The sequence below is a fragment of the Ovis aries genome, chromosome 13 (assembly GCF_016772045.2).
Source record: "Ovis aries strain OAR_USU_Benz2616 breed Rambouillet chromosome 13, ARS-UI_Ramb_v3.0, whole genome shotgun sequence".
In the NCBI taxonomy this organism is placed as follows: Eukaryota; Metazoa; Chordata; class Mammalia; order Artiodactyla; family Bovidae; genus Ovis; species Ovis aries.
In genome coordinates, this window is record NC_056066.1 from 70,157,166 (window position 1) to 70,181,739 (window position 24,574).

The 24,574-nt window shown below is 43.2% G+C and overlaps 1 protein-coding gene across 8 annotated transcripts in view; it reads right to left on the minus strand.

Annotated features, from left to right (window-relative positions):
• CHD6 (chromodomain helicase DNA binding protein 6) overlaps positions 1-24,574 on the minus strand; it is a 203,739-nt gene that overhangs the window by 144,801 nt on the left and 34,364 nt on the right. For all 8 annotated transcript variants that reach the window (XM_060397044.1, XM_060397041.1, XM_027977203.2 and 5 more), the window contains one exon: positions 3,902-3,958. Coding sequence is in view for 6 of the 8 variants with exons in the window: in XM_060397041.1 (XP_060253024.1) it covers positions 3,902-3,934 (33 nt within the window). In the remaining 2 variants the exon portion in view is untranslated. The remainder of the gene's footprint in view (positions 1-3,901; positions 3,959-24,574) is intronic.

Below are 24,574 nucleotides of genomic sequence, written 5' to 3' on the forward strand. Positions count from 1 at the left end.
AATATTCAAAAGCAGAGACATTACTTTGCCAACAAAGGGCTGTCCAGTCAAGGCTATGGTTTTTCCAGTGGTCATGTATGGATGTGAGAGTTGGACTGTGAAGAAGGCTGAGCGCGGAAGAATTGATGCTTTTGAACTGTGGTGTAGGAGAAGACTCTTGAGAGTCCCTTGGACTGCAAGGTGATCCAACCAGTCCATTCTAAAGATCAGTCCTGGGTGTTCTTTGGAAGGAATGATGGTAAGTTGAAACTCCAGTACTTCGGCCACCTCATGCGACGAGCTGACTCATTGGAAAAGACCCTGATGCTGGGAGGGATTGGGGGCAGGAGGAAAAGGGACAACAGAGGATGAGATGGCTGGATGGCATCACCGACTCGATGGACGTGAGTTTGAGAGAACTCCGGGAGTTGGTGATGGACAGGGAGGCCTGACGTGCTGCGATTCACGAGGTCACAAAAAGTCGGACGTGACTGAGTGACTAAACTGAACTGAACTGAACAGTATATTGAAGTCTATTAAAATAATATGCAATAGCATTATTTCTAAAAAAGAACAATCTACATACCTTAATTTAAAAACACTTTATTGCTAAAAAAAATGCTAACCATCATCTGAGCCTTCAGCAAATTCTATTCCTTTTGCTGATAAAGGGTCTTGCCTTGATGATGATGGCTACTGACTGATCAGGGTGCTGGCTGCTGAAGGCTGGGGTGGCTGTGGCAATTTATTAATATAATATTAATAATATTAATATAAGACGACAATGAGGCTTACCACATCGATGGAGTCTTCCTTTCAGAGTTTTCTGTAGCATGCAGTGCTGTCTGACAGTGTTTTACCCACAGTACAACTTTTAAAATTGGAATCGAGCCTCTCAAGCCCTGCTGCTGTTTTATCAACTAAGTGCGCAATATTCTAAATCCTTTGTTGCCATTTCAAACCTTCTTCACCAGGAGCAGTTTCCATCTCAAATCACTTTCTTTGCTCATCATAAGAAGCAACTCCTCATTTGTTCAGTTTTATCGTGAGATTGCAGCAATTCAGTCCCTTCTTCAGGCTCCACTTCTAGTTCTCCACCACAGTTACAGTTATTTCCTCCACTAAAGTCTTGAACCCCTCAAAGTCACCCATGAAGGCTGGAATCAACTTCTCCTAAATCCCTGTTAATGTTGACATTTTGACCTCTTCCTGTGAATCACAAATGTTCTTCACGGTATCTAGAATGGTGAATCCTTTCCAGAAGGCTTTCAATCTGCTTTGTCCAGATCCATCAGAGGAATCGCTATCGATGGCAGCTACAGCCTTACAGAATACATGTCCTAAATAGTAAGATTTGAAAGTCAAATTACTTCTTGATCCAAAGGCTGCAGAATGGATGCTGTGTTAGCAGACAAGAAAACACCATTAATCTCGCCATACAACTCCATCAGAGCTCTGGAGTGACCATGGGCGTTGTCAACGAGCAGTCATTTTTTTCTAAGCAGCAGGACTCAACAGTGAACTATGCTGTAAACACATGTGCTGTCATCCAGGCTACATAATTTTCATTTAGGGACTATAGGCAGAGTAGATTTAGCTCAATTTTTAAGGGCCCTAGTAGTTTCAGGATGGCACATGAGCACTGGCTTCAACTTCAAGTCACCAGCTGAATTAGCCCCTAACAAGAGAGTCAGCCTGTCTTTTGAAGCTTTGAAGACAGGCACTGACTTCTCCTCTCTAGCAATGAAAGTCCTAAATGGCATCTTTTTCCAATGAAGGCTGATTTGTCTAAACTGAAAATCTGTTGTGTGGCGTAGTCACCTTCACAGATCACATGAGCTAGACCTTCTGTGTAACTTGCTGCAGCTTCTATATCTGCACTTGCTGCTTCACCTTGCATTCTTATGTTACCGAGATGGCTTCTCTCCTTAAACCTCATGAGCCAACCTCTGCTAGCTTTGTACTTTTCTTGGGCACTTGCCTCACCTCTGTCAGCCTTCACAGAATTGAAGAGAGTAAGGGCTTTGCTGTGGATGAAGCTCTGACTCAAGGGAATGCTGTGGTTTGCTTGACCTTCCACCTAGACCACTAAAACTTCCTCCACACCAGCTACAAGCCTGCTGTGTGCTCATCACTGATGTGGTCACTGGAGCGGCACCTTTAATTTCCTTCAAGAACTCTTCCTTTATACCCACAACCTGGCTAACTTAAGCATAGGAAGCCTTGATTTTAGCCTGTCTCTACTTCCCATGTGCCTTCTTCACTAAACTTAATCACCTTTAGCTTTTGATTGAAAATGAAAGCCAAGCAACTCTTCCTTTCACCTGAACACCTAGAGGCCGTTGTAAGGTTATTAAGTGGCCTAATTTCCATATTGCTGCGCCTCGAGGAATAGCTGTTTCTTGGGTTCAGAAGCCAGAGGAGAAGGTGAACGGTGGAGGAATAGCCACTCAGTGGAGCAGTGAGCACACACACATTTATCCATGAAGTTCACTGTCTCACATGGGTGCAGTTCCTGGCACCCCAAAACAATTACAATAGTAACACAAAGATCATGGATCTCAGATCACCATAACAAATAAAATAGCAATGAAAAGGCCTGAAATATTGACAGAATTACCAAAACGTGACACCGAGACGTGAAGTGAGCAAATGCTATTTGAAAAATGGCCCTGTTAGACTTGCTCAAGGCAGGAGTGCCACAAACATTCCATTAAAAAAAAAAAGCAGTATCTGTGACAGTAAAATGAAGCCTTCCTATAGTCCCCTTTTTAATGAACACGTAAGTTCTTTTCCATTTTTGCTCTTATAAACAAAGCAGCCATGAAGCCGTACACACAGTTTTGCACACTTGTCTGAGTATACCCACAGCAGAAAATTCTGGCAGATGGAACTGCATGGTCTGCAGTGTTTGTCTGCTAACTTTTGACTCTAAAGAGCTAGGACAGGAAGAAATCGGAAGTGTAGACAGCCTTTAGGCAGCAGATGAGTCAATTATTTCCTAGAACAGGCTGTTTTAGTTTGGTTTCACAAGGACCTATCTGCTGGAGACAGAACAGAGGGTCGTCCTTGGAACCAAATCCCTAGACCACCCTGTATTCGACTACTGAGCGCTCTATAGAAGCAGAGAGGAAAGTAGGTGGTCCCACCCAACCTCTGTGCACGGGTTCCAGCTGAAGAGCAGAGACTCAGACCTCCCCGGTTGCCAGGTTGTCATCAATTCTGTACAAGGAAAACCAGCCCAATTCCAGGATATCGAAGCTGGTCCCCTCATCTCACCTCCCTGGGCCTCACTGGTTTAGGTCTTTGGGTTGCTCTGAATAGGGAACCACCTGGAACACAGAACTATGATACCAACTGAGGAAAAAGATCTTAGCAGGATGGGTCACAGGGGCCAAATGTTTTATCAACTCCTCTCCCCTTCAGGAAACCAAACAATGCCAAATTGTTGAGAGGTTCACTATTTTCTGCAGGAGAAAACTTCCGCAGATCGTGATAAATAGGAGGTCTGTGAGAAAATGCTTTCAGTTTAACTGAACATCGAAAATAATAAACACGTAAACTAGAAAGAAGTGAGCACTTCTCTCTTTATAAAAACTTGGTAAGCTATTCCCGGGGGCGGGAGAGGGGGAGAAACATCTCTTTTTCACATAGCTTACTTTGAGTCATTCTGATTTACAGTCTTCATTACAGTTATTCTATATGGAGCTGACCTGAGCACAGTACAAATCTATATATTAAGTCCTTCAGGACAGAGCTCTCAGTTACCATGTGGAGAATGGAAAACACAGGAATCAGGGTAACCACCAGAGGCTGGGAGAGAAGCCACAACTGCCAGCATCTCCTCTTGTTTTATTTTTTAAAAAAGCAAAGCACCAGTGTGAGCTGGATTCACTCACTTAAAAGATAGGTGATCTCTTACCTGCTTCTCTTTCTTCTGTATTTTCATTATCATCTATTAAAGGCAATTATTTTATTTCTGTAAAACATAAAGAAGGCAAAAATTATGTTAAAATCCACAACAAAACATTTCAGATTATCTCAAGATTAGCTGTGGCCCATGAGGAAAACAGAATGGAGGATTACTTCCCTAGAACATTTACGATCAGCAGTCTTCCAGCCTGACACTCCTGAGAGCCCTGTGCACTGGCCTAAGCCTACCTACTCCCATCCTGAGCCATCAGTTTTTGCTTTAGATGCACCAGAGTCAAAAAGATACTGTCTTCATAAATAAAACAAGTTAGAAGAGATGCTGGTGCATTAAATCACAAAGGGAACTATAAGAGGAACCGAAAATGATGCCATGAGTGTATTTGGGGGGTGTGGAGTGGGGCTAGAACTAATAAGCAAAGCCCTCATTTTGGGGGGAAGAAAATTAGTAAATAATATCTATAACTGATATATCAAGGAATAGAACTATGCACAATAAAAGAGAGAGTTAAAGGACTTCCTTGGCTAAGACTCCATGCTTCCAGTGCAGGGGGCCCAGGTTCGATTCCTAGTCAGGGAACTAGACTCCATTGTGCCACAATTAAAACCAGTGCAGCCAAATAAATAAATAAATACTTTTAAAAGAGAAAGAGCTGAAAGTTAAAACTGGTTCTTCTGAAGGATAGAGGAGCTGGTATAAGACAGGACAGGGCACTCCTGCACTTCATCATATGCTGTCCTACATTACTTGATGTTTCAAACCATGTGCATTTTAAACTGACAAAATAAATTCTATTTCAATATTCCATAATTTTTTCCTAATGATTTTATTATACCCATTATTATTACATGCATTTTATTATACCCATTCCCAGGCTCCAACCACAAAGCCCATGACGACACTGAGCTTCTCGTAAATGTCTTTTGAGCAGCACAGCCACAAGACCCCAGCAACTGGCTTGAGAGGTCTGGAAGTGCTCTGGGGCATCCAAGGGACAGAAGGACCTCTGTTCTAGGAAACTCAGAATGGAGGGCTGCCTGAGTCACCCACTCTCATCTCCCCCAAAGACAAACAATGGAAAGATCATAGTATATATATCTTGGCTTCCGGTTCTAGTCTGGTAGACACCAATTCATACTCATTGTTAACCTTGATTTCCTGGACATCCCACAGAGCTAGGAACCCATCCCAGAGACGCACGATTATCCTAATGATACACTTATTTCTCACATGCAAGTGAATGTGGTATGTGCAGGCGTCAAAGAAACTTTTAGATTAATCCAAGGCAGCCTCACCTAAGTGGGCTCAGGGTGTGTTTGATGCAAATGAGAAAAATGAAGGCCTTGGTACTTCAATCATCTGTGGGAACCACAATTACAGTTTAAAGTCTGTCAATTTAGGGTTTTCTTTTCCTCCAAGAGTCAGAAGCATTTTCTATTCAAAGGAGCATAATACGTTACCAGGCTACTGCTGCTTGCAAAGAGCACAGCATCCATGGAAGCAACAAGTGGCAAAGTGGGCACAGGCAGGCCCTAGACCAGGGGGCAAAGAGAGGGCAGCAGAGAAGAACTGGCCAAGTCAGGAAAAGGGAAAACCAAGTCAGTAAATATGCTTTGAAGGGTCAGTGTGAGGACTAATATTTGATGAAACAACAAACTTTCCTCAAGAAAACCATAAATTCCTGAGAAATAGCAAGGTAAGGGCTCTGAAATCAAGGCAGTTCAGAGACTCTTACCGTCTGGACTTCAATACAGTGGAGTTGACTCTAGGTCAACTATGTTAGCACAAAAGTCTATCTCCTTTATCTTTCAATTTTGAGTTATCAGACCCCAGAAAACCAACATTCTCAACCATCACAAACTGCCACAAATTCTGAAATGAAGAAGGAAGTTTGCGAAATAAACTCTAGCTAATAAAAAGGGATATTATCAATAACCAGACATGTAACTCAAATAAAATTCTACCCAACAAAATGAAATCAACTGCTTACAAAATGCAGAAAAAGTCTAGTGCCAAGAAAAATCACCTTTTACTATATTAAAAAAAAAATCAGGTATAATGCAGTAGAGACATCAAAAAACACAATTTCTGATTAAGGTCCACAAACCAGCATGCAAATGAACAGGGCCCCAACACTGCCTGCAACGTGGGGAAAACAGGTCTAACTGATTGTCACTGTTGGCAGGTTCATTGTCTCCAGCTTTCTGAAAGCACTCAGGCAACGTGCCACCTAGATCTATGGACTGCGCGGTTCCACTTTCAGGAATCCACCCGAGGCAATCAGCCAGTAGGAAATCAAGCTGAGAAGAAGCTCAGGGATGGGGTGGGAGGCAGTGTGGAAACGCTGTCACAGCAGAGCTCAGCCACCGCAGAGGGCCACTGTTCCCTGGGTCCCGTCAAAGGGCCTGGGAAGATCAGAGGTGGCCGATGAGCACAAGCTAGAAAGACTGGGAAGGTGTGGGGCTGACCCAAGTAAGGCGTGAATGTGGTTACTCAGCAGGGAGAAGGCTTGGAGGAGAAGAGCTGGGTGAAAGATCCTAAACCAAATCTCACCAGGTGTTCACACGCGAGACACCTGCACCCTCGGGGATTTTCACGCCGTGCAGATAAACCCACTCCATTCCCCGAAAGAGACAATGTGTGTGAAATCCAAGTGCGTCCCAGTGATGCTGCTATGAGAGTAACTGCTTCAGGGACCTCCCTGGTGGTCCAGGGGTTAAGACTTCACCTTCCAATGCAGGGGGTGCAGGCTGGACCCCTGGGATCCCTGGTCGGGGAACTAAGTTCCCACATGCCAAGGAAAGAACTGCTCTCATTCACTGAAAGCAGGTCTTTGGCCAACCTTGCATTGTGATTGTGAAATCACTTCTAGTACCCGGATGGACTGCCACACACCAGCATGTGGGTACTTCACAAGATATCGGCTGTCATCAACAGCATTAATTTGGTGTTCAATAAGCATGTATTGACTTTTATTTCTCCAAATACCATCTAGTAGTTTACTAGGCATTCTCTCTGAGGTTTTCTCTACCTTTTTCCTCTTTGATGGCACGTGTTTAAAAAACACAAAACTACCTAACCTTTTTGTACAGCTGAATTTTATGCAGCAGGAATAGCGAACGAGATAAACACTAAAGCAGGTACTTCTGGACAACACTGGAAACAGTTTCACAGCCTCTGCTGCTGTGCTGACATCACCCAAAAGTTGTGATTAGATAGATCCTTTAGGTTCAATAAAGTGCAAATTAAAACAGTAATTTCAGAGTCCCACAATTTAATTAGAAGCATAATACAAATATATTCTGAAACTCCTGTGTGGACAAACCAGGAAACTTGTCAAGAGAGTGTATTTAAAAAGATTTTTTAAAAAGTGTATAACTGGGGCTTCCCTGGTGGCCCAGAGGTTGAGACTTCGTGCTTCCACTGTTGGAGGGCATGGGTTCATTCTCTGGCTGGGGGCCTAGATTCCACATGCCTTGCAGCACCGCAAAAAAAAAAAATAATAATAAAAATTTAAAAGTATGTAACTTTTGAATGACATGAAAACTGGGAGAACTCCTCAATGCATTTCACTGCTCATTTATGAAAGCAGTACTTAATTACCTTCACAAGGTGGTTAGCTGTTAATAATATAAAAAGTAAGCAATATAAATATTCCCATTCCTTCTTAACACTCACAGCAAAGCTTACATTAAGAAAAATGGGTGCAGGTTCATTAAGAACATTCTGAAATGTATGACTTTTTCTCTCTCCACTTCAACAATTCTGCCCCAGCGCCATCTCCCAAGCTCCTCCGTGCGGTCAGCCTTTGTCTCCTCACCTACGTAAAGGCTGACAACGCCAACCTCAGAGCGCACACAAGCCTTCTGGCAGCCTTCGGGGTCACCTGTCCTGGGCTTCCCTCCAGGGCAGGGGAAGGAAGGTGGCCCCCCTCTCCAGAGGACAACTAGCCTTCTGTTGGCACTTGGGGTCCATCCTCTCCTGCTTCGCAGCCACCTCAGCCTCGGGATCACTTCGCAGCCAGTCTCTCCTCGTTTCGCTCCGGTTTCCCCTCAGATGCCACCTGCCACCAGAGTCTTCCTTAACCCCCTACTCCCCTCAACCCCTGTCCCCACTCTCTCTTCTCTCACCCTAATTTAGCTTTTTTTTCTGGCACTTGTTACTACCTGACGTCGTATTACGTCTAGTTGATGACGAACTTGTTACCTGTGAGATGCATACACACGAGTGTAAGCTCTGTTTTGTTCATGTTGTACTTCCTGAGTCTGAAAAAGCAACGGGCTCATAATGGGGACTCAATAAACATGTGTTCCGTGAAGAATCACTTCCTTCTCTCTGCAGACAAACAGGCTCAACTCCACCTCAGAACAGTAACCATACTAACAAATCCCACACCTGAATCATCACTTCCTTCCAAATTACTTCCCTAGAGCTCCTCTTGGCAATGACTCCCTAGTTAACAAGTCCAAGGCCTTATCCTGAGTTTCTTGCAGCACTGTAAGCTACAGACCATCTTCTCCTCTTAAAATGCTCATCTCACTGGTCTCCTGGAGGCCATTCTCTCCAGCTTTCCCTCCGACCACAGGCTTCCAAAGCCTGCAGGCTTCCTCCCTAGGCTCCTCACATTACAAGGCCCAACTCTTAAATGTCAGTGTCCCCGTGGCTAAACACTCTTAAGTTCGAACAACTTCACGTGGCAATGTCAATCACATCACTCTAAAACAGGACGGAGTCGATGATGTGTTATAAGTTCCACACGGGCTCCGAGTTCTCCACTCAACTCCCAGACTCCACCTCAGCCACTCAGTCCTGTCTGACTCTGCAACCCCGTGGCCTATAGACCACCAGGCTTCTCTGTTCATGGGATTCTCCAGGCAAGAATACTGGAGTTGGGTGACATTTCCCAAATCCAAGTCCTCCTGACCTCTAAGTGGACTTATCCATTCATATCCTGGCCAGTTCCAATCAGGGATTCCACAGATACCCCCAAATCCCACAACTCTTCCAAAATAAAACTCAATGCTGCCTTACACACACATACACACCTGCTTCTATCACACACACACACCCCCCCCTATGTCTCTCACTGGAGGTCAGAGACACACACACACCTATTCTCTCACTGGAGGTCAGAGTCCCACAGCCTGCCACCCAGCCCAGAGTCCAGTTGTCCTAAACTCCTTCCCTCCCCTTCCCTAACTCCTTCCTCTTTCTGAATCCTGAGGATCTTCCCCAGTCCACTGTGGGTTGGGGGTGCTTTTCACCTGACCCAGCCTCCTAAGTGTCTCTATTCGCCAGTGCCTTCCACCCTCATACCATTACCCTCATTGCACCAAGTGTGTGTTTTCCTAAAGTATCTGCCAAATCAGATCATTATCCCTGCAGTGTCTTCAGAAAAGAAACCACTCTTCCCATCACAGAGCCCTGCACAAGGGAGCCAGCCTCTAGTCCGCGTCTGCTGCTCCGACATTACCTTTCACCATTCAGCCAACTGTTCTGAACACGAAGTTCAAGCTGTACCTCCTTCCACTTCATGCTCTTATCCTTCAAAACTCAACGCTGTGTGTCATGTTCTCTGGGATGCTGTGCCTGACTTCCCTAAGCCCCAAAAACACCTCTGAGGAGCGCTAAGCCCCAGCAGCTATGCCACCATGGTATCATCTTTCCCCCGTATCTGTGTGCCATTAGCTCCGTGCCTCTGCGCCCTCCAGGAAGGGACTGTGTCCTGCAGCGTTTGGCTCAGTGCCTGACATCTGGGCTCATAAAGGATTACCTGTGGAGTAAGGGAGTGAATAAATAGGAAAGCGATGTTTACAGCAAAGGCTTTGAGCTCCTACCTTCTTTATCATAACTGGTGGCCTTTCTTTTTCCTTTCCTGTTTACTGTTCTTTTACGTCCAATCAAATTTCTTAGCACTCATCATTCATGCTTTTTCAAAGTAATACATGTACTTAGCTTAAGAATTCAATAATATGCAGCTTAAAACAAAACATACTCCCCTGACTCGCTCCTCCCCATCCTGACTCACTCTCCCAGAGGTAATCTTTTGATCTACAGCTCTTCCTTCTGCCTCGTTTCCAAATATTTCTTAAAAACAGTGATTACAAAATTAACAATAAAAATCATTAGGATAATCTCAATAGATGCAGAAAAAGCTTTTGACAAAATTCAACATCCATTCATGATTAAAAAAACTCTCAACAAAGTGAGCCCAGAGGGAACATACCTCAACGTAATAAAGGTCATATATGACAACCCATGGGGCTTCCTCAATGGCTCAGCGGTAAAGAAGCCACTGTGCAGGAGACACAGGAGGTGCGGGTTCAATCCCTGAGTCGGGAAGATCCCTTGGAGGAGGAGTAAATGGCAAGCCACTCCAGTATTCTTGCCTGAAACATCCCATGGACAGAGGAGTCTGGCAGGCTGCAGTCCAAAGGGTCACAAAGAGCCAGACAAGACTGATCAACTGAGTGCAATGACAAAGCCACAGCTAATACCACCCTCAACAGTGAGAAGCTTTTCTTCTTAGGTCATGAACTAGACAAGAATGCCCACTCTCACCACTTTAGTATTGGAGATCCTAGCCAGGGCAATCAGACTAGAAAAAGAAATAAAAGGCATCCAAACTGGAAAGTAAAACCATCACCATCTGAAGATGACCTGATGCTTTATAAAGAAAACACTATCGACTCCGACAAAAACCCATCAGAACTAGTAAATGAGTTCAGGGAAGTTGCAGGATATAAAATTAATAATAGAACTATGTAGCATTTCTATACACTAATAATGATCTCTCAGAAAAGGAAATTAAGAAAACATTTGCAATTCCAATCAAAAAGAGTAAAATACCTAGGAATAAACTGAACAAAGATGCTGAAAGACCTGTAGTTTGAGGCTATCAGACACGGATAAAAGAAACTGAAAACAACACAAATAGATAGAAAGATACACTGTGTTCACAAGTTGGAAGAAGTAATACTGTTAAAATGATCGTACTACCCAAAGCAACCTACAGAGTCAATGCAATCCCTATCAAAATACCAATGGCATTTTTCACAGAGCTAGATAGAAGAAATAATCCTAAAATTTGTGTGGAACCAAAAAAGACCCCAAATATCCAAAGCTATCCTGAGAAAGAAGAAGAAAGATAAAAGCATCACGCTCCCTGATTTTGAAGCATACACCCAAAACTGACACAATACTGTCCGTCAACTAAGCTTCAGTATCAGTAAAAACAGGTAAGATTTCTAAGAAATACACTAATACTGCTATCAGGCCTTTTTACGATTTTAAACATGATTCTATCAGTTTCTTCCTATAAGACAGGAGATGGCAAATATTTCTATAAAATACCAGATAATAAATATTTTAGGTTTTGCAGACCACACAGTCACTGTTGCGACTGTTCAATTTTGCCACTGCAGCATGAAAACAGCCACAGACAACATGCAAACGTATGGGTTTGTATTTCAAAGAAACAACACAAAAACATGAAACCCCCCTACTTCAGAGATGAACTGTATCTTCCTGGTATAGTTATTATTAAATCAATATTCACTTCACAGCTAAGATATGAACTATACTGTGCTAAAGTTTTCTTTTTTTGTGTAATCTTTCCCCCTAAATGGCAATCCACTCGAGCACTCTTGCCTGGAAAATCCCATGGAAGGAGGAGCCTGATAGGCTACAGTCCATGGGGTCGCACAGAGTCAGACACGACTGAGCGACTTCACTTTCACTTTCCCCCTAAAGAGAGCTGCTGCTGCTGCTGCTGCTAAGTCGCTTCAGTCGTGTCCGACTTTGCGCGACCCCATAGACGGCAGCCCACCAGGCTCCCCCGTCCCTGGGATTCTCCAGGCAAGAACACTGGAGTGGGTTGTCATTTCCTTCTCCAGTGCATGAAAGTGAAAAGTGAAAGGGAAGTCGCTCAGTTGTGTCCAACTCTTCGAGACCCCATGGACTGCACCCTACCAGGCTCCTCCGTCCATGGGATTTTCCAGGCAAGAGTACTGGAGTGGGGTGCCATTGCCTTCTTCGCTAAAGACAGCAAGTACCTTTAAATTTAAAAATGTGCTTTGTTCTCTGAGTCACTAACTTACCTAAAAATGCTCCCCCAAAACTTTAAAAGTAGGATTCCTCTCAGCCTAGGTTCATTTCTTCCCCCTTGTACCATTCTATCTGAAGTCTCAGAGCGCTCTTCAGTCTGCTTCAAAGCCACCTCACCTTACTGGGGCCTCTCACCTCCATCCTCCTGGGGACTCATTCTCTGTGTCACTCTTAAGAGTGGACGTCCAGGTTTCTTTCTTCTCTCTGAGGGTTTACTCTCTCATTCTGGTGAATCACAGTGTCCACTAAGTCACTAGGAAATATAAGTTCTGAGACCTTCGTGTCTGACTGTGCTCATAGTCCACCTTGACGGCTTGGAGGGCAGCAAATCCCAAGTTGGAGATGGAATTCTTCTCAGAATTTCAAGAACATTTCACCATAGTCCTGTTCCTTCCAACGCCCGTTAAGGAATCTGAACCACTGAGATAGCTAATTCCTTATCTGAAACCTCTCTTCCTTCACAGAAAGCTTTTAGCCGAAGGGAGCATCTTTTCATAATGATGCACCTTGGGGCTATTTTTATCCATGAGGTTGGACACCTGGTGAATTCTTTCACATGCTGGAAACTCCTGTCTCAGTTCTGAGAAATACTCTTGAATTACTTCCTCATAATTTCCTCCCTATTGTTTTCTTGTAATAGAACTCCTATTATTGTATTTGAATGACAGACCTTCTGGGCTATACCTCTAATTTTCTCATTAAAAAATTTTTTTGGTCTCTTTGTGATCTGCTTTCTGGGAGCTTTCCCCACCTTTCTTCTTATTTAGTAATGTATTTTTAAATAGCTAACAAGTTTACCATTCAATAATTCTTTTTTTCCCCCCAGTAACCCACAATGGAAGGCCATTCAATGACAAACAGTGGTGCTTTCCTTTCAAAGACTCTATGATCTAGTAAAAGACTTTCACTCAACCAGAAAACTCAACCTGGAGTGAGAAAATGCTTCTGTACCAACTTTAAGTATTTTCTACATTTTCAAGGCTCTGAATGAGTTTTTTCCTCCATCAAAGATGTCACAGCACACACACACACAAAATTAGGATTTTGACTCATATACATAAATTTTTTGATACCTGAAAGTTTTTTTTTTTTTTGAACATAGAGAATTTGTAAATTAGATCTGTTTTGGGGGAAACACACAAAATTTACAAATTAGATTTATTTCTGTTACCTTTTGTATATGGTTTAGGACTTTCCAGGTGGCTCAGTGGTAAAGAAATTCATCTGTCAATTCAGGAGACACAGGAGATGTGAGTTTGATCCCTGGGTTGGGAAGATCTCCTGGAAGAGGAAATGGCAACCCACTCCAGTATCCTTGCTGGGAAAACCCATGGACAGAGGAACCTGGCAGGCTACGACTGAGCTTGCACGTGCACATACAGTGTAGGCTAGAGCTAGTCTCTAAGGGGTGATCTGTGATGCTCTCCACAACAGGCTGGAAAAAACACAGCATCTCATGCCTACAAGTCAAAAGCATTCACATCCCTCCAGGTTACAAGAGGACCGTGAGGACGGGGACTCTATCTATTTGGAATACTGCTATGTATCTAATTCCTAGCACAGTATTTTGTGAATGAGTGCATCTGTGAATATTACACAGGATTTATCAATGGTGCGTCAAAAAAGAAGGATCATATCTATGTAAGGGAAATAAACCAGGCACAGACTAAAAACACCTTCTCTCCAAAAATGCAGATGCCTAATTTGAAATATCTGTCCACAATACTAGGGAGAAGGCCTTAGCACTGCCACAATTTCCAAACTGAAGTAGCTCTTTGCTTTGCTGGCTTGAAAGTACAATTACCGCCTCCAATATTAACTTAAGATGTTTTGCCCCTCAAAAATTGTTTTAAACACTCGATGCATTATACTAACAGCTTTGTTACCCTCCATGTGGGTGATGCAAGCCAAAAAACAAATGAAGAGTACTGACTTTAATCTCTGTCTGTGAGAGAAGGCATAATCAGCAGTAAGAGCAATAACCTTCTAGAAAACTCTTGTTATTGGATCAAGAGTATTAGAAATGTCCATTTTGAGAGGCTTCCTGTTGGTCAACTACAAAATAACAAGGCTTTAAACTCATTACTATTGACTTCAACAAATGTCTACCACCGCCACGAAAGTCCAAGTGAAGTCGCTCAGTTGTGTCTGACTCTGCGACCCTGTGGACTGCAGCCCACCAGGCTCCTCGTCCATGGGATTTTCCAGCAAGAGTACTGGAGTGGGGAGCCATTTCCTTCTCCAGGAGATCTTCCTGACCCAGGGATTGAACCTGGGTCACCCGCATTGTAGGCAGACGCTTTACCATCTGAGCCACCGCCTGATCAACCACTGCCATAATACCTTATTATAATCTGCTGTGTCTAACGGACGGTTGCTGTTGTTTAGTCACCAAGTCGTGCCCGACTCTGTCGCAACCCCATGGACTGTAGCCCACCAGGCTCCTCTGTCTGTGGGATTTCCCAGGTAAGAATACTAGAATGGATTGCCATTTCCTTCTCCAGGGGATCTTCCCCAACCCAGGGATTGAACCCGAGTTTCCTACGTTGCAGGCAGATTCTTAACCACTGAGCCACTAGGGAAGCCCATCTAGACGGCATGTGCTAAGTGTGCTAAGTCATCTCAGTCGTGTCCAGCTCTGTGGACCCTCTGGACTGTGATGCACCAGGCTTCTCTGTCTGGGATTCTCCAGGCAGGAATACTGGAGGGGTTTGCCATGCCCTCCTCCAGGGATCAAACTCACGCCTCTTCCATCTTCTGCATTGCAGGCGGGATCTTTACCACTAGAGCCACCTGGGAAGCCCCAGTGGTATACAGGCGGAAGCACTGGGAAGCCTTAATGATATAAAGGTGTATAAAGGTATAAAGAAGCCCTCTATGGAGAAGGAAATGGCAACCCACTCCAGTACTCTTGCCTGGAAAATCCCATGGACAGAGGAGCCTGGTAGACTACAGTCCATGGGGTTGCAAAGAGTCAGATACAACTGAGCGACTTTGCTTCGTTTGTTTGTTTTTTTGGATATCATATAATTCAGTAACAATTCTTTCAGATAAATAACAGTATAGTTTTGCTTTGACTATCAAGAGATTTGAGCCAAATTCATGATCCAGTACTCTTAACTCTATATGCATTTTTAGGAACATATACTAGGCATTTTTGCAAGCTAATCTTTCTCATGGACTTTTTTCTTAATCACATTTTCCTTTCAATCATATTCTTTTGGCTATTAACATTATCCTTTTATAATCACTAGTATTTGTGTAATCTTTAAATACTTCTGTGAAATGGAACAGGAAACATATATACATAGTAATAAAGATGATTTATAACTCAAATAAATAAACAAATAAGCCCTCTAGATGGCATAAATGTTTAAACTAAGGAAGCTCTCTAGAAGTGACTAGCAACATTTCAACAATGCTGCATTCACCAAATCAGAACTGAATGGGACCTCTGAGATTACAAAGCCAAACACTCTGATCTTCATGATGAATGAGATATAGTTTCGTAATACAAAAGGAGAAAAATCAACTCCAAATCCCAGTTCATCTCTTCAATCACGTCAACTCCTAATCTAGTGATAAAAATCAATTTGCTTGATAAGAATCACTATTAAGGGCAGCAGTAGAAGCAAGTGGCCAGGCATTACCAGGGTTATCAAACAACACGTCGTAAAGTAAAACCTGACTGCCCTTCCTTTCCGTCATTAGACCCGACACTATAATGTCAACTGACCCAGATGAGGAACGATCTCACCTGTGAACAGAGAACTGAAGAAACCAATCTCCTAACAGCCAAGCCCATTCAAAGTTTAGAGCTCTACAGATTCAAGCTATAACCTTATGTGAGAAGACAGGGTTTTTACATTTGACTTTCCATATTCAGTCTCAAGAGACTTCACCAGTAACGCAAGACTTTTTTGATTTGTGGCACTTTTAATGCCATTTGTGGAGGAAGAATAATACCTGTAGGGGCTTCCCTTGAAGCTCAAATGGTAGAGAATCTGCCTGCAATGTGGGAGACCCAGGTTTGATCCCTGGGTCAGGAAGATCCCCTGGAGCAGGGTATGGCAATCCACTCCAGTATTATTGCCTAGAGAATTCCATGGACAGAGGACCCTGGCAGGGGTTGCAAAGAGCTGGACACGACTAAGCGACTACACTTCCACTTTTTGAGGGAAGATATCTAGGTTGTGGACACAACTGCAATATGAGTTGTACAATTTATTCTCTTCCTAGGTCTTAGTCTCCCATTCATAGAATAGGGACCAAAACTATCTTCTGCAAGAGGAGATGGATGAGTTCTCTTTTGGACAGGCTAAATTTGAAGAAACAGTAAAGATAAGCAAAGTGAAGGGAGAGAACGTAAAGGTCAGGCAATGCAACCTTTTTATCTTAAGATAATGAAACTTAAGGGTTAGAGTAGCCTAACCGCCCAAAGGCCACAATTATGCAAAAGTACCAGGATTAGATTTCCCAGGTTCCAATTCAGGCCTCTGAGCACTACACCACACTGCCTTGTATGAAAATAGTGGGAGAGGTGAGGATTGTTGCCAGTTGTTAGCAGGGCTGAAGGAGTGACTAAGGGAAACTGAGGCATGCAAACCCGAGATTAGAAATGCAGGAAGGCCATGCCCTCCCCGAAAGGAAAGGAAAGTGAAGAAAGTGAAACCACGGTGTCTGACTATTTGCAGCCCCATGGACTGTAGCCTGCCAGGCTCCTCCATCCATGGGACTTTCCACGCAAGAATACTGGAGTGGGTTGTCATTTCCTTCTTTAGGGGATGTTCCTGACCCAGGGGTCAAACCTGGATCTCCCACATTGCAGGCAGACTCTATCGTCTGAGCCACCAGGAGGTGAGGCTTGGAGATGTTCTATTGGAGAGCGGACAGAGATTAGAAAGATATCCTATAGACAAATCACTACATTCAAGAAGAAAAATAGAAAGAAAGAAAGCAGGCTATAGTAGATGGTTTTGATCCATCCTTGGGGTGAAGAGGAAGCAATTAAAACAGCTTGATAAAACTATCATTCAAGAAGACCTTTTAAGCACATTTTAAGTAAGATGGACCCTTCAGATAATATTATATTACATATAAGGAAAAATAAAACTCATACAAATCATTCATAAGATAAACAGATATTTTAAAAAATCTTTAGGGATATAACTGCCAAGTAATTGTTTAAATTCTTTATCTACTCTCCTAAAACCTCCCATTTGAATCCTGAAATTGTTCAACAAAACTCTATCTGATGGCTATCCAAGACAGCAGGAAACACAGTAAACACACATTAACAAAATCATAACACAGACAGTCCTCAGCAGAGCTTTTACTTTGGGGTAAATAACACAAGAAAAATCACGTACTTATGGCCATCCAGGCTCAGCACTCAGGCTCTTTCTACAGGAAACAGAAGAGCCAGTCCAAGTGCAAACCAGTCTGCAATCTGAGGACATCACATAATGTTGTGGGGTTCCTTGTACTAAAAAGACAGGCTCTTTCCCCGACTTCTACAACTCTGCTGTGTTCAAATAAAATGAAAACCCAAGATTTTTCCAGGTGGGCTCCTTTTTTCTATTGTTTAAAAACAAGACAAAACAAACGGATTCTGAATCTCACACAGATTTCCTTCTGTTCCAGTTTTAAGGTGAAACCCTGAAACTGAACTCCCACATCGCATATCATTAAATCACCGGCCGCAAACCCAGGAGGATGCTGCGCCCTGACACATCCCACAGTCGTTTCACCTCCTAAAAGCTGCTCAACTCTGACACCTCCTGCACTGTCTTTAGGGGCTAAATTTTTTTCTTTAACAGAATCTGAGGAGGGTTTTTTTGGGTTTTTTTGTTTTTTTTTAAAAAAAGCTCTGGAGTTTTAAAAGATTAAATTGTTCTTAATCCTCTTCCACCCTCAATTCCCCTTTCCCTGAAATCTAAATAGAAGAAAAGTACTGTGATAAATGCAGAACCAGGCTGTGGGGGAATGCATCTAACAAGGCACTGCCTGATGTGACTGATGTGAGAGAAAGCTCTCCTTGCAAAAGCAAGCTCTGACAAGCACTGGCTGAAGGGTGAGGCGGGTGGCTGGCAACCAGAATCTCCTGCCGATAAAACGCCCTGGTGATCCAAATCTGGTTGTGCGACGATGCTAAGAGCAGAAACTGCAAGCAATAAGCAGAATACTCAAGAGGCCACCCGCGGCAAAGGTAAGCCAACTGACGAAGAGCTGTTAACACTGTCTATGTTATGTGTGGTCCATCTAATCTGCCTAATCACTGGTATAGATGCAGTCACCTACTTTAAATTAATATATGAGCAAACAACATATAGTTACAAGTACTGACTTCTAATACCTAGATAATCGCTTAACCAGAAGTAAAACTCAGCAAGTTTTCAGATTGGCACATGGTACTATTTAAGGAGGACTGGTCTGGGAGATGACAGAATTCATGCCCAGTATGAGCTGAGAGAACCACAGACAGGGGCCTGTTAGTTTACCTGATAAATAGCATCCATTCGCAGATCAAAAGACAACCATTTTGAAATATAAATTTATCTCCTTAATACCCATAATCTCCCATTCATATTCCTACCATGTATTTATACCACCCGTTCCAATGCTCCCATCCATCATCAGCATGAGCACTGAAAACCAGACATAGGGATGTGATTCAAGACTGTTCTAGACGCAGACGAGCAGTTTTGGAGGACTGCAAATTTCCAAACTGTGGCTCTGGAGTACATGTGCAGAATGAGAATCATACCTTCCATCACCCGCACCCTTAAGATGCTATATTTGCTAATGAAGCCCCTTTGTTGGTGGCATAGTATAAGCAACGGTGGAGAATCTGCCTGCCCATGCAGGAGATGCAAGTTCGATCCCTGATCGGGGAGGATCCCCTGGTGAAGCAAAGGGCAACCCACTCCAGTATTCCTGCCTGGGAGATCCCATGGACAGAGGAGCCTGGCGGCTACAGAGGTCGCAGCAGAGTCAGACATGATCTACGGACTAAACAAAGTATAAGCTCAGGCTAATGATCAAATGAAATAAACACAAGTCGGGAAACTCTCATTAGCCTGGAGGTGAAATCCAAGTAACAGTTTTTAAAGGTTCCATAGATCCTAAAGGAGTTGGTGACAGAGTTGCATGTCACAGCCAAGTATACTAAAGGCCACCTTCAAACAGAAGAATACAAAACAGTAACTCTCCAGTGGGCCGAGGGACTGCATCAGTCCCCAATGCCTAGGACAGGGCCTGTGACATCGTTGGTACCCATACAATCCGTGTAGTGTAAGCAACAGTGGAGAGTCTGCCTGCCAATGCAGGAGATGCGAGTTCAATTCCTTATCAGGATGATCCCCTGGAGAAGGAAACGGCAACCCACTCCAGTATTCTTGTCTGGGAAATCCCATGGACAGAGAAGCCTGGTGGGCTACAGTCAGTGGGGCTGCAAAAGAGTCGGACACAACCTAGGGACTAAAGAACAACGAAGTATAACATCAGGCCAGGAAGAAAATGAAATAAATACAAGTCAGGAAACTCTTGGTTTTCCGGATTGAATTTATAAATGAAAGGCTCACTGGCTAGTTTCACCACCCACACTATTTTCTTCCCTCTACCCTCAAATGACTTAAGGGTTAAAAAATACAAGGAAACTATTTTTGCAAGGCAATCATTCTTGGTTTTCAGCCTGCTGTGTTGTATGTTTGTGGTAACTCTCTGCCTGGCCAAAGTGTTACCACCAGCAATTCAAAGCATGAACACAACCATAACCTAATGTGGAGATACCAAGCTCTGTACACAAAATCTACTATTGTTATTCACCTCGATTTAGTACATAGCCAACTCTTCTTTAAAATTCACCCTAAATCCTATCCACAGTATAAGGTCAGACTTTCCTAGCAACCTGTTTTTTTTTCCTCCCCACCCCTCCACCCCTTGAGATTCCCTATCCATCTCTTGGATCCAAGGCCAACTTTCCAACCTGGTGTATTCCTTAGGATTTTGTACCCAGAGTTATCTAGTCCTAAACAAACCGTAGCACTGACCTGCTTCTGTTTGTAGCAAAGCCACACACTGAGCCTCTCCTGAACCACAAATTCCTGAATCAAAGATCTATAATTCCCACACCCACTAACCCCTACATGAGAGTTGCACTGGGGGCCCCCAAATTTCTTAGTCAGGCCAAATGGTGATCTACCTGCTTTGAAAGAAAGGAATGTGATGACAAAGATAAAAGCAAAGATAATGCACATGGAGGAGAGCAGTGATATTTAGACTAAGAACAAAGAGGTATCTGAAAAGCCATTAAAAAAAAACAACTTAGAAGCTGTTGTTCTCAGACTTGGTAAGAAGGTCAATACATGAGAAGTATATTGCTCTTCAGAAGACTTCAGTATTAACACTTTGGTCCCAAATTTAAAAAGAAAAAAGAAAAAAAAAAAAGGTGGTCTGGCAGTTAATATTTTTTGCTGACTGAATTAGATACTGTTGTTTGACATTAAGTTAAACAGCCTTCGAACAGGCTTTCAAAAATAAAAAAAGGTTGAGATAGCCTGGATTATTTTGTATTTCTCCCATTCGAGACTGGATCTTATTTCTTAAGTTTATCCTTTTGAAATCAGACTGTACCACCCCTTAACTTTTACTGAAGTATAATATACATTAAAAAAAAGTATAGCTCTTCACATACGGAACACACATGTAACCAGAATTGACTAACAGAAACAGAACACTCTTAGCACTTGCAAAAGCCTCAGCCAGGGACTCTCCTGGTGATCCAGTGGCTAAGACTCCACGCTCCCCATGCAGAGGGCCTGGACTCACTTTCTGGTCAGGGAGCTAGATTCTGCATACTGCAACTAATGCATGGAGCAGCCAAATAGACGTTTTTTTTTAAAAAAGCCCCCTCTGCACTCCTTTTTGGTCACGACTACTTTTCTCCAAGGGTAACCACTAGCCGGACTTCCAACAGTACAGATTAGTTTTGCTTGTTTCCATATCTTATAAAAGTGGAATCACAGAGTATGTACTCTTGGGTCGGGCTTCAGTGTCAGTTATCAATTTCAGTTCCGTTCAGTTCAGTCGCTCAGTCGTGTCCGACTCTTTGTGACCCTGTGAATCGCAGCACGCCAGGCCTCCCTGCCCATCACCAACTCCCAGAGTTTACTCAAAGTCATGTTCATCGAGTTGGTGATGCCATTCAGCCATTTCATCCTCTGTCATCCCCTTCTCCTGCCCCTAATCACTCCCAGCATCACAGTCTTTTCCAATGAGCCAACTCTTCGCATGAGGTGGCCAAAGTACTGGAGTTCCAGCTTTAGCATCAGTCCTTCCAATGAACATCCAGGGCCGATCTCCTTCAGAATGGACTGATTGGATCTCCTTGCAGTCCAAGGGACTCTCAAGAGTCTTCTCCAACACCACAGTTCAAAAGCATCAATTCTTCAGTGCTCATCTTTCTTCAGAGTCCAACTCTCACATCCATACATGACCACTGGAAAAACCATAGCCTTGTCTAGACGGACCTTTGTTGGCAAAGTAATGTCTCTGCGTTTTAGTATGCAATCTATGTTGGTCATAACTTTCTTTCCAAGGAGTAAGCCTCTCAACTCTAAATTCACCCTTCAGTACCTGCTCTGTGATAAAGCACTGGACTCTGGAAGAAATTTCCCTTTACAAAAAGTGTGATGTTAAGCTTGGTCAGCAGAGGGCGCTCGAAGGGGCACTGCAGGAGAAAGGAAGCTTGTCGTTTGGGTTCAAGGGTGTAGCGCCTTTGCCCAGTGAAAGGTATGTAGGGACATCTGGTGGTACTCTGCCCCGACACCATCTCCAGAGCATCAGGCTATTCTCCCATACTCAAACATCATCTAGAAGCTTTAATCTACCAGCAAAGGTCCTACCTACACTTGAGGATAATGAAATTATCCCATAGTTTTTTTCTTCTCTAGGATAAATATTCCCATGCATTTAACATTATATGGGCTTTCCTGGTGGCTCAGCTGGTGAAGAATCAGCCTCCAATGCAGGAGACCTGGGTTCGACCCCTGAATTGAAAAGATACCCTGGAGAAGGGAATGGCTACCAGCTCCGGCATTCTGGCCTGGAGAATTCCATGGACTGTATAGTCCACGCGGTTGCAAAGAGTCAAACACGACTGAGCGACTTTCACTTTCACTTTAATGTTATAATACTCCACATATTTTCAGCTTGCTCCTGAACTTTCTATGTTGCTTCTTCCTTAATTTGCAAAATCAAAGGCTGAATTAAGATACTTGATCTAGTTAGAGCAGTACTGAGCCTCATAAACGTCCATCCGAAACCAAATCAAATCTCGTGATGAAATGTTAAAGGCACTCCTATTAAGAAGTCTGGAAAAAGACGACAACACCATCCATCAAGTATTGCACTGGACATTCTAGAGAATCTATGGAAAAATTATGAGATGTATAAACTAGGAAGAAAAGCTGTGGTTGAGTAGCTAAGTTGTGCCTGACTGACCCCGTGGATTGTACCCAGCCAGACTCCTCTGTGCATGGGATTTCCCAGACAAGAGTACTGGAGAGGGTTGCCATTTCCTTCTCCAGGGGATGTTCCCAACCCAGGGATTGAACCCGCATCTCCTGCATTGGAGGCAGATCCTTTACTACCAGGGAGTCACCAGGGAAGCCCCTAGGAAGAATGATACAAAATTATTATTTATATATGATGTGACTGTTCTTGTAAGTCATGAAGAAACAACTTTAAAACTGTAAGAAGGAAGAAAGAGTTTATAAGATGGTCAGTAAAAAAAAAAAAAACAAACATCTGTACAAACATCACTGCTGCTGCTGCTAAGTCGCTTCAGTTGTGTCCGACTCTGTGCGACCCCTCAGACGGCAGCCCACCAGGCTCCCCCGTCCCTGGGATTCTCCAGGCAAGAACACTGGAGTGGGTTGCCATTTCCTTCTCCAATGCATGAAAGTGAAAAGTGAAAGTGAAGTCGCTCAGTCATGTCTGATTCTTTGTGACCCCATGGACTGCAGCCCACCAGGCTCCTCCGTAAACATCACTAACTCTGTTGAAAGAAACCTCAAGTTTTCCTCTAGGGCACAGCTGGTGCTACTCACATCGTGCACACCAAGCGAGACCAACTCCACTGCTCTCTGCCTGTCACCACTACTCAAGGCACCAGTGCCAAGGCAACCCCCCCCCCTACCACCAAAGGCCAGATGTGAGAGGCTAGCCCCCCACTATAGAGTTTGGTGCCATGCTGGAACTGACTCAGTCAGTCACCTGAGGGCGACTCACGTGTGGCTTGTCTTTATTAACTCAATTCTAGCCACGAACTGTGTTAGCATGCGCTCCATACAATATTCATCTTGAGTTTGTATTTCGCCAGATTCAACCGTTTCTCATACTTCTCCCTCTCACTGTATGGTTTATAGTATCTCCGAGGAGCTAGCCACCTCACTCAGCATCAAACAAGAGCAGATATACAGGAAAGTCACCAATGAAACAAAGGAGTCAACTCCGCTTCTTCAACTTTAAAATAAGGGTGTTGACCTCAGATGTTGAAAAACCCTTTCCCAAGGATCCTATGTCTTAAAATTCTCTATGACCCAGTATATATTAAAACCACACACCAAGAGAGAAAGAGAGAGAGAGAAAAAAAACAACTATGGGAAAAGAATCCTGCAAAAACAGTAACATACATATCTGCTACTTTACCGAGTTCTCTGCTCTCCAGGTGAATAAGAAAGCTGGATTTTTTTTAAAATACAGAAGGGTAATAATAAATTCCTTTTTTCCTTCCAGAGAAAGTTACTAAAAAGGAAAGAATGACCTGAGGATGCTTCCTCATAGTTCTGTATTAACTCATCCCTATCAGTGATACCCCAAAACATCACACTGTTACAACAATGTTCAGATTCTTGAGAATCTAGTCATTTTCTGATCCACACAGATTAACTTAACAGACTAAGACAAAACAAACAACCATTCAGTGGAAGCAATGAGTCCTAACCACTGGACCGCCAGGGAATTCCTAAACATACAACGTTTAAACATCCCTTTCTACACAACCTTTCTTTCACTAAACATAATCAGCCCAAAAAAAGTACTTTGCTTAATAAATTTTTCACACACCTCATTTTACTATTTTTTTAAAGTTCTTTCTTAATCAAAAATTTTCATTTCATTTTCTACAAGTCTCTCAGTATTCTTAAAGTGTTAACAATAGTGAAATAAATGATTCAGGCAACATTCATCAGTTAAGGTTAAATTAGGACCATTAGATGAAAGGTGGACAGAACTGGAAATCTGCAGGCTGTCCGAAGTCACCCCATGGATTTCTATTGGCCAAGTGGGGGAACACAACTTGACAACAGAGGGCTATGCCAACACGACCCCATCAATTACTCTAGGTATACACAGGAGGACAATCAAACATTGTAGGAATACACAGTAGGAAAATCAAACATCTTTCCAAATGTGAACAGGAAGCACGATATACTACCTATGAATAATTAAAAAAAAATCTGCATGATTACTAGAATTGTTAAGCCTCCAAATCTA